General features: G+C 43.5%; 2 protein-coding genes across 2 annotated transcripts; both read left to right on the plus strand.

The window, feature by feature from the left end:
* Nucleotides 1-194: 194 nt before the first annotated feature.
* Nucleotides 195-6759, plus strand: Bfra_003325 (putative class v protein; the record flags this gene model as incomplete). The annotated part of the gene is made up of 22 exons (XM_037333735.1): nucleotides 195-487; nucleotides 746-870; nucleotides 955-1082; nucleotides 1325-1933; nucleotides 2000-2085; nucleotides 2146-2225; nucleotides 2283-2379; nucleotides 2434-2506; nucleotides 2688-2845; nucleotides 2911-3196; nucleotides 3246-3294; nucleotides 3393-3838; nucleotides 3901-4488; nucleotides 4540-4619; nucleotides 4716-4748; nucleotides 4813-4861; nucleotides 4911-5712; nucleotides 5797-5931; nucleotides 5991-6145; nucleotides 6196-6289; nucleotides 6349-6577; nucleotides 6645-6759. The coding sequence occupies 22 exons, from the start codon at nucleotides 195-197 to the stop codon at nucleotides 6757-6759; spliced, it is 4710 nt and encodes a 1569-aa protein (XP_037193822.1).
* An 872-nt stretch (nucleotides 6760-7631) lies between these two features.
* Nucleotides 7632-8829, plus strand: Bfra_003326 (putative prolyl aminopeptidase protein; the record flags this gene model as incomplete). The annotated part of the gene is made up of 3 exons (XM_037333736.1): nucleotides 7632-7792; nucleotides 8036-8213; nucleotides 8473-8829. 3 exons carry the CDS (start codon nucleotides 7632-7634, stop codon nucleotides 8827-8829), a joined length of 696 nt encoding a protein of 231 aa, XP_037193823.1.
* Nucleotides 8830-9988: the final 1159 nt, after the last annotated feature.

Below are 9988 nucleotides of genomic sequence, written 5' to 3' on the forward strand. Positions count from 1 at the left end.
GTCAGCTTGCTCGTTCAGTTGGCCATGGGATTCGGAATTGGAGTTGTGCCATCGCTTTCAACTCAAGATGGCCATGGCTCCCTAGTATCTCTATTCCCATATATCATTCCAATCGCTCCTTTCATGAAGCAATAGACCTTTCTGTGGTTACCGTTTCAACAAAATTGACCACGTTCCACTCCTTATACTTTGCTATGCCGTTTCCATTCTCCAGGCTATATTTGCCTGTGACACTCCTTTTGATATCTTTACTTGTCCTTTCAAGATCCTACCCTGAAGTGGGATCTTATTTCAAGTCACACTCATTTGATGTTGATGTCTCGTCAGTGGAAGATACTGGTGCACCAGTTCATCACGCAGATCTTTTCCTTCGCCAAACTACCACTGCTTCGAATACGTCAACGGGCTCAGGCACGTATACCTGTGGCCCAGACTCCCCTTGCACCAACGGAGCTTGCTGCGGTGAAAGTGGTTGGTGTGGTTACGGGTAAGTTTACTGGCAAGATTGCTAATCTCAATTCGTGATTGAGTCTCGATTCGTTCTCGGTTCTACAAAAATTCCGTAATACATGATGCTAACTTATTCATTTCACAGACCGTAAGTTAACTGCCTCAGAGCAAGACTCTTCAATTCGGATGGTTCCTGAGTGGAGACTATTGTCTGCGAAGATCACTTCCCTCACAAACAATGTCTTGGCTCTTGGAACATGTAGAAAAAGCAATCTAACTCTTGACTATATTCTAGAACCTATTGTGGCGACGGTTGCCAGTCTAATTGTGACGCTACAGCTGCCTGTGGTCAATATGCTGCAAGTGCAGGCCAGACGTGCCCTCTAAACGTTTGTTGTTCAGAATTTGGCTTTTGCGGAAGTATGTGTCACTAATCTTTCCTACTCACTTTCATTATTTCCCACTTATTGCCTGCTAAAAAGTCGATGCTAACTCCCTGAATAGCTACTAGCGACTTCTGTGGCACAGGATGTCAATCTGATTGCTCCCAACCACTACCTAATTCAGTCCCCGGCAATGTTCAAAGTAGAGTCCTTGGCTACTGGGAAAGTTGGAATTCACAGAATCCATGTGTAAGTTTGGCTCCAGCAGTATCGCAGAGACATTGTTTCCCATGTTCCAAATGGTTGCGGATCTAGGAGTGAAGTGACGATGAGCTAGTGCCCTACTTCAACCAATCCCTTCCATTTATTAAAACCAGAAGAGCTATCAATTGTGATAAATCCTCTTGATAATTAGAAGCTTCTCAAACGTTCCCGAGAAAACTCAGGCACACCATATACTCAAAGATCCTGTCTAACAATAAAATTTGTAGGGTACCATGACTCCTGGTGAAATTCCAGCAGCCTTGCTTACCCATTTATATGTGGCTTTCGCCTACATCACTGCCGACTACGATATTACTAACATGGATGGAGTGGCCTCAGAAATCTATCAGAATGTAGGCAACGTGAAATCTAAAAATCCCGATCTCAAAATCCTCATTTCCATTGGTGGTTGGGCTTTCGACCAATCCATCTTTTCGAACATGGTTTCTTCCTCAGGGACTCGCGCAACTTGCATCCAAAACGTTCTCAACTGGCTTGGTGAGTATGGCTATGATGGAGTAGATTTTGATTGGGAATATCCCGGTGCATCGGACCGCAGCGGAGTTCCTGCAGATACGGAAAACTATGTGTCTTTTCTCCAGGAGTTACGAGCAGCTATCACAGCCGCCGGAAAGGAATATATTGTCACTTTTACAGCTCCCACAAGTTATTGGTACCTGCAAAATTTCGATTTGCCAGGAATGGTCGAGTCGGTTGATTGGATCAATCTTATGACTTATGATCTCCACGGTGTATGGGATGCTGAGGATGTGTATATTGGTTCCGAGGTGCTTGCTCATACCAATCTTACCGAGATTGATCTTGCGCTGGATTTGGTATGTAAAAACATTATGAAGTTGTTGTGAGCATGAACTGATGCTAACTTGAAGCTTGTCTTGTAGTTCTGGCGTGTTGGTATTGATCCTTCTGATATTGTTATGGGATTGGGCTTTTATGGAAGATCATACCAGCTTTCCGATCCATCATGGTAAGTTCCTTGGTCCTGAGACCCAACAGAATTGGAAGCAACGTATTGATTCTTGAATAGCTGGCAGCCAGGTTGTTCTTTTGTCGCTGCTGGAGCTGCAGGTCCCTGCACCCAAACTCCTGGAATCTTGTCTTACCGAGGTAAGCATCTTAATAGTGCGTGGGAGTAAAGACTTTTCTGACAATTGACCCGGACAGAGGTGATGCAGATTATAACAGACACTGGTGCAGCACCTTATACTGATGAAACTGCTGCTGTCCAGTATATGGTGTATGGAGATAACAACTGGGTCTCGTAAGTCTTCTCAAGTCCCAAGAGCTGGCCCAGATGAACTGATGACAGATGCAGCTATGATAATGCCCTCACTTGGGCTGCGAAGATCGAGTATGCGAACGAGATGGGACTCTCAGGGCTCATGGTTGTAAGTCAAGATCCTGTTGAACGAATTTCCTGGATGAGCTATTTCAAGAGCTGAGTCGTTTTGTGACCTATTTCTTGAATCTTATTTCGGGGAAATAATTGCTCTAGAGACGGTTCTTGAACTGGTTTATTCCTTGCAAAGTATCCAGAGACATCGAGATGCTAACTTTATTATCTTCAAGTGGGCCATTGATCTAGACGATGCGAATCATGATGCTCTTAATGCTATCACAGATAGTTCTTTACTGAGCGATTCTGGTGTAACATTTTCACTGGTTCCCCTTGATTATTTGTTTCCCAGCGATCTCCTTCCTTCCAATGACAGCACAATCAATTATGGGTACGTCTGGAGCTCCAAAACATATCTCATTCTCGATGCTAGTGATATTACTGACATAATTAAAGCCTTATAAACTTCGGTTCCGGGGCTGCTACCGGTTCAATGGATCCTGGCGCGACTGGATTTGGTTTTATGATTGTTTCTGGCGATTCTTCTTCAGTTTCAAATCTGAAAAAGCGTGATGGTATGGCAGAACCATTTGTATTTCTTGACTGTCCAAGCAATGTCCACGAGGATGACAGCAGTCTGGTTCATACAGCTAGAGTTGTTTGCCTTAGCCTTGATCTTAAAGGGTGTTTCCAAGTATTGGAAGGGGGAGTTGAGGGAACAATTGTTGAGATGCCAGACAATGTAAGATCGGCCGTTACATGTTCAATGGTAAGCTGACATGATCTTGCAGTGCGCCGAAAACACATTTGCTAGGGCAATATCTCTTGAAGTTTCCAAAGGTCAGTCTTTCTTCGAGCCACAACTACTTTCAGAACCCTAGTCCACTGAAGATTCATCAACATCCTCTTGCTCTTAGTCCGCTAATAATTTACTGCAGATCAACATGTGGCTCAAGATGCTATAGGAAAAAGGGCGCCCACTTCGAAAGTCTATGACTTCAAATTCGACTTTAATATGGAACTCGCCAAGAGAGATACAGATACCCCCACTACCTTCCGCATCGACATTTGTAATTTGCCGACATATTGGAACAGCATTGTTGATGCTCCGGGCATTCAATCCCGCGATCTCAATAATCTCGAGGCTCGTTACTTTGCACCCACGGCTTCAACATGGCAGGAAAAGATGGTAGAGTACTATGCCACGTTCGGCGTGGACAATTCTTTCGAGCAGACTATCAACGTGGATCTTACTAGGGCTCTGTTTTGGGAAACAACTTCCACGGCCCAGTGTAATGTGGACGGCGAAGATTTCACGGAGGGTATAGCGGCTTATGTTTCTGGAAATGTGAAATCTAACATGTTTTACGGTTTCTCCATGATTGTAAGTATCCCAACTTTCAGAGTAGAAAAGGTCTTGAATTACTGACCACAATCTTCAAACAGGGAACTGTGGAAAGCACGGGTCTAGCGATTGAGCCCTCTCAGACTAGTGGGTTCATATCAGTTACAGGTAGCACGGACTTAACGTTCGGTGTGGGTGGTGTTGGCAACTTTGACATAGGGAAAGCAAACAAAGGTAATCCCGCTGTGGTTCAAGGCACACCCTCGTACGTTGGTGGCAATACGGTCGATGTAGACGGTGGAAACTGGGTCACCTTCAAACCATACTACGAAATCGATTACGAGGTCGCAACATTCAATGCATCAACCGGTGATAGTGATGCGAACTCTGCCGCCGGTGCTACAGCTCCATTTGATGGGCTGTTAGAAGCACGCGTTGTTACGGACCTTGGTCAATTCACAGCCTCTTTCCCGCCAAATATGTCGGATACTTCCAATACTCCTTTCCCTTATAATGGCGAGCGAAACATAAATCAAATCAGTATTCCAACCACAAATGTCATGTATGACAGTTCGGGGGCTGGTGGATCTATAGGGATTGCCAATTATGTCAGATTTGGTGTCGAAATTGACGTGGGATGGAGATTATCAAAGTTTGTGACTACTGCACAAGAGTCGGAGTTGGTTGATGTAGGATTTCCCCAGTAACACAGACTTACAGTTCTTTACTAACTGTTCCAGTTTCAACTCGTTTGGAACACTTTGGCACAATTCACATTCACCCCGGACCCCAGTGAAGTTTGCGTTGAGTACGATATCGCGTAAGTATACTTCTCACAATCAAGAGAACTCTGATCGAAACTTGGAAATGTTTCGGAAGACAAGAAACAATTTACTAACCTCATTGTTTCAAATAGAACTCAATGTTTTCAGACAGTCATATCGTCAACGTAAGTAGTCAATCTTGACAGCTTCATTCATGGAAAAGTAAACACATCTAACCAAAGAATATAGAGATAAACTGGATTGGGATGATGGAATAGTCGACTTGGTTTACGATCGGGTGTGTGCTACCCCTTTCGCATTGAAATGCAAAACTAATAACCTTACAGCAATCTCCTGATTCATCAGAACTATGCTATGCTATCGAATTAGATCTCGGTCAAAAGAAACGGGATGTAAATGGCTCTACTGAGATTACTTCTCGTGTTCCTTCCGGGGGATTTCCTGGGTTTGGCTATGCGGCAGGCGGCCCAATTGACTTTTCTGACGTATTGAGCCCTGCAGGAGCCGCAATTTTCGCTATTGGTGCTGGGGGCACGATAATAGGCGCCATCTCCGCTATAACATGCGCTAATGGTGGGTGTGTAAGTTGTACCGAGACCTCGGAGAATGATGGTGATTGCTGTGGTTGTTTATGCTTGAGGTGTGTGTACGGGTTCCAAGATATAGATCCGTGCTCAGAATGTGACACTATCAATGTCGATGGCAGTTGGCCCGGATCAAACATCATCGCCTTACCGGGAAAGCGAGAAATCGCTGCAAGGGAAAAAAGTTCTAGCGAGTCTAGTATTGACTATGGTGATTCAGTTTTCATTGGCGACGAGGCTTCACAGTTCGAGGAGCGAGATGGTGCACATTTGGTGCCTCGAGTCAACGGCGTTGCAACAATCAGCAGTAAGGAGGTTACTGGCTGCGGAGGCACCAAGTTCTACCTAGGTCAGCCCTACGCATACCCAGCTTTCCCCTCCAACCAGGCTTACGACTGGGATGGCATTCAAAATGGAAAATGGGATGACATTGAAAGATATTATGGCAATAGCTCAGCTGTCTGCTCAGACTGGGGTGTCTTTGCAAAGCCGACCGCCGACACGGTGAATACTGGCGGCGCCGCTATCAGAGCTGATTACCAGAGTTAGTCATCCTTAGCCCTCATTCACTTCATTTCATCCCTTTTCAAGATCTTGACATTCAGCTAACTTGTCTCACTACCAATAGCCGAGCATGTTCTTGAGGGTCAGCTTATTGGAGACTTTTTCAAAGTTTGGCTAAGTGGTGACGGAGTGACCAATCAACCAGCAACCGTGAATATATATCCAAATCCGCAAAATCAAGTGCCATGTGGTTGGACTGGTAAGTATAATTGATCCGAGGGTACAATATGAGAAAGAAGCTAATGGGGAATATTTTAGAGCAATACGTACAGAGTACAACCATAAAAATGTGGGATATAGGCACGACCCTTGAGGGATCATTTTTTGGACTTTTACTCTCTGAGTTAGGAAGCACTGCCCATCTTGATCGCTTGACTATCCTCATGGCAAGACCGAACCTGATGAAAGGCACCGTAAGTTGTTACATTGAATACTCAGCGCTGCGTTTTACTTACATCTTTAGCTTACCTCTGGTTTCAGAGCTATCAGTCCCGACGTAGGTGCTGCGTATCGAAGTATGACAGCGGAAGAGCAACTATTGGCTGTGAAAGACATGGGTGAGCAGCATTCAATTTTTCCATCTTCTCTCTTCAACACCTTACTGACCATCTTCTAGGCATGGTTTTCAGTTACCTAAACAATGCCGATGTATGGGATCAATTCTGTGAAACATTCGAAGCTATCTATTCCGATCTTCAGGATTTCGATACCTGGTTTGGTAATACAGTGCTCACTCAGCTCCCATCGAATCTCGCAGCTGAGTGGCCCAACTTCATTCGTGCAACCTTGGACTCGATGGTTGTGCGCGCACGAAGTCTTTTTGTTACTTTGTATGGAATTAGAGTGTAAGTTTTCGTAAACTCCATATTGATTCTATGGTGATGGGGTTTGATGCTAATACAATGATTTTAGCGGACAGGGAAATACAGATATTTGGGAAGCGAATTGGGCAATCAATAATGCGGCCTATCGTACGAGAATTCAACTTTCTGGAACATGTACACATTTAACTGCGACAACTGTTTAGGTACATAGTTATATCTTTTTTCAATTAGGGTTTCTGGTATATATATATTTGTTATTCTGCAATGTGGTTCCGGTCTTCAGTACCCTGAACACATGCATCTTTAGCTTGAATATAAGGTATTATTGGAATACATCACTAGGTTCATAGAGCTTTATCTCACATATCAAAGAGTGTGGAATTTTCAACCTCCGATTGGATTACATGGAATTGAACTTGAGATTGCTGTTTACTGGAACGCGGCATGGTTTCAACATAACAAGCATCATGTGATATTAATGATAATAATTGTTAATTTAATTTGGATCTGAGGATGGGGATTGATCATATAACCAATTATTTATCATTCACTAGGTATCTAGATCACGATCGTCGAGGTATGACAATGATAATGCTATATCCTAATCTAACCTAGGTACTGACGACGAATAACTTCCACGCCGCCAACAAATCCAAACATTATGTAAGGTATCCAGGTACCTACTTAGCTACGTACTCTACGGTTGGCACTATTGGTATTACTTACTTACCTACTTTTTTCACCAACATATTAGCAACCCAATCATACCCGTTTGTCTCGTTTATACTCGGATGTATTTATCCATATTCACTATGTATCCAGCGGTTGGTAAGATGTGGATAACTGTGGATGGTATGATATGTTATGTATGTCATCTTATGAAGGTGTGTAGGTGTATGAATTGATGGTTGAAAGTATGGATATGTAAGGTATCACCCCAATATTTATATCGAAATATAAAGAGAGAGATCTTCCTCCTCGCTCTTTGTTCCTTTTCCCTCAAGTCTTCAGTGTCAAATAGAGAATCTATACATTAAGCTCAAATTCCACTACCCCCTCTCACCCCCTCCCAGCGATGCGTCCTCCCTCCACCCCCGTATTCGTCCTCGTGCCGGGAGCCTCCCAATCCCCCGCCCACTACGGCCTTCTCATGCACTTTCTCCTCACTCGCGGCCACCCCGTCTACTCCACCATTCTCCCTAGTACCGGCCCCGGAAATGGAAAGAATGTAACCACGTAGGTGGATGCAGAGTATATGCGCGAACATATGTTATTGCCGATTTTGGATACCGAGGGGCATGACGTGGTGTTGGTTATGCATTCTTATAGGTATGTTTTTTGGGGGGTTGATTTTGATTCTGTTTGGGGAAAGGCGAGAAAAGAAAGGAGATGATTCAAAAGAAAGAGATAGTAATGAAAATTGTAGACTATGGGGGAAGGAAAACAAACAAAAATGCTAACTCAAATCCACCATAAAAGCGGGATCCCCGGCAGCGCCGCTGCCTATGGACTAGGCAAAAAATATCGCGAAGTAGCGGGTAAGAAATCATCTGTTTTGGGACGGATATATATTGCATCGTTGTTGGTGAAAGGAGGTGATGGAGGGACTATTGTTGATGCGTTGGGAGGATTACTTCCGCCGCACATTACACTTGATGTGAGGTTTTTCGCTGGTTTTTCCTCTCGATTATTTTGAATTCTTGGAAGTTCTTGAGAATTTCTTTTGATTTTTTGAGTATCAGGTGGGATGGAGAAGGAAAGAAGTATCTTCCCATTTTCATAACTACCCAGTGGTAGATGAAAGAATCATTGTCGCGCTTGGTAGAAAGATTGTCCCCAACTATACCCCTAAATTCTAATTTCCTATAATCCATCCCCTCCCTTCATCTCTATCTCTCCCTAACACCCCATTCCAGGAACCCTCCGGCATACTCAACTGCGCCGACCCCGGTCCTCCCCTCCACTCCGACGTCAAACCTCTCCTCTTCCAAAACGTCATCGTAACCTCTACTCTCTGTCTCAGCTACGCCTTCTGGCACTCACCCTGTCCACGCGGCTCCTGGAATCAAGAACCTTCCCGAGGAAAAATCGCATTCATTCGAACCCTCAATGATACGAGTATCCCGTTGCAGTTTCAGGATATGTTTATGCAAAATATGGGGGAAGAGTGGATTGTGAGGGATATGGATACGGGACATGGTCCGCAGCTTGTGCAGCCAGAACGGGTTTGTGATGTTTTGATTGAGTTGGCGAGGGAATTTGGAGGGGTATGAGGGGTGAGTTGAGAGAGAAATGAAGGAGCTGTAGGTTTGGATTGTTTGATCATCAGTTATTCCCCGTCAAAGTGGATATAAAAACGGAAAAAATCCTTAATCTTTCATCTGTCTCGTTGAACGGATCATGGTGAACTAAGATGAGCAAGAAATATTTCATGGTAATGTGTTTGTATCTCCTCCCTATTCAACTCTCTATTAAATATAGAAACAAAGATAAGAGTACAATTATGTCACTTTCTTTCCTGTGAATCTTGGCTCAATCTTAATCTTAATGGGTTATCAAAATCTCAAAGTCGTGTAATCTCTACGTAAACCTTTTTCCTCATTACTTCTCTATCAAACGCAGCGTAAACATCGAGGAAGTTTCTCCTTCTTCTCCTACTCACCCTGGTCGAGCCATGGTGTTAGGGTTGATAGGTTGATGGGATCTGTAATATTGAGAGGAGGAGAGAAGAGAAGGAGTGATTGTCGAGGAGTAAATATCATGAAATAAATAAGAATGTCTCACATTGAAAAAACCCAAGCAAATGGACTTCACAAGAACTTCAGAAGAAAAAGAACACGTGCGATCTCCCAAACGGCAAATCTCTAGTCGATAATTTTTGATATGGAATTGTATTTTCTTCAAGAATGTTAGTCTATACACTCACTCGTAGACTCTGAGAAAAGGAACGCCCGCCAGAACGAGGGCTCTATAGGTTATAAGACTGCATGGTTTCTTTAGATAGGAGCTTCGAACTCCACTTCAAAATACAATTCATATTTATTGGTAATGTACTTTGACCGAATTACTCCATAAGATCCCTCAATTAGACTTCATACTCTTACTTTGTTAATCCCCAGCGACCAATTGAGGATCGTTGCACTGTGGTAGTGTAGAGGAGAATTTCGAGTGGTTTTAGTTGCTTCAAGGTGATTTAGAGGAGTTAGAATGATTTTAATCATGGTCAAGTGATAGACTGGGACGTTCGCTATCCTGGAACTTTCGAGGTGTACTTGCGTTGTAAATTGATTTGATATATAATGAAGTAGAAGAGGTGGTGAAAACCATGAGGCGGTTGAGAAACGTTTAAGTAGTTGCATCTAATAATTAAAGCTCTTATATTAGGTTCAACCCTCTCCTCAATTAATAGCAGCCTCGATTTTGAAGTGGGGA

This window comes from Botrytis fragariae, assembly GCF_013461495.1.
Source record: "Botrytis fragariae strain BVB16 chromosome Unknown tig00000045, whole genome shotgun sequence".
Classification (NCBI taxonomy): Eukaryota; Fungi; Ascomycota; class Leotiomycetes; order Helotiales; family Sclerotiniaceae; genus Botrytis; species Botrytis fragariae.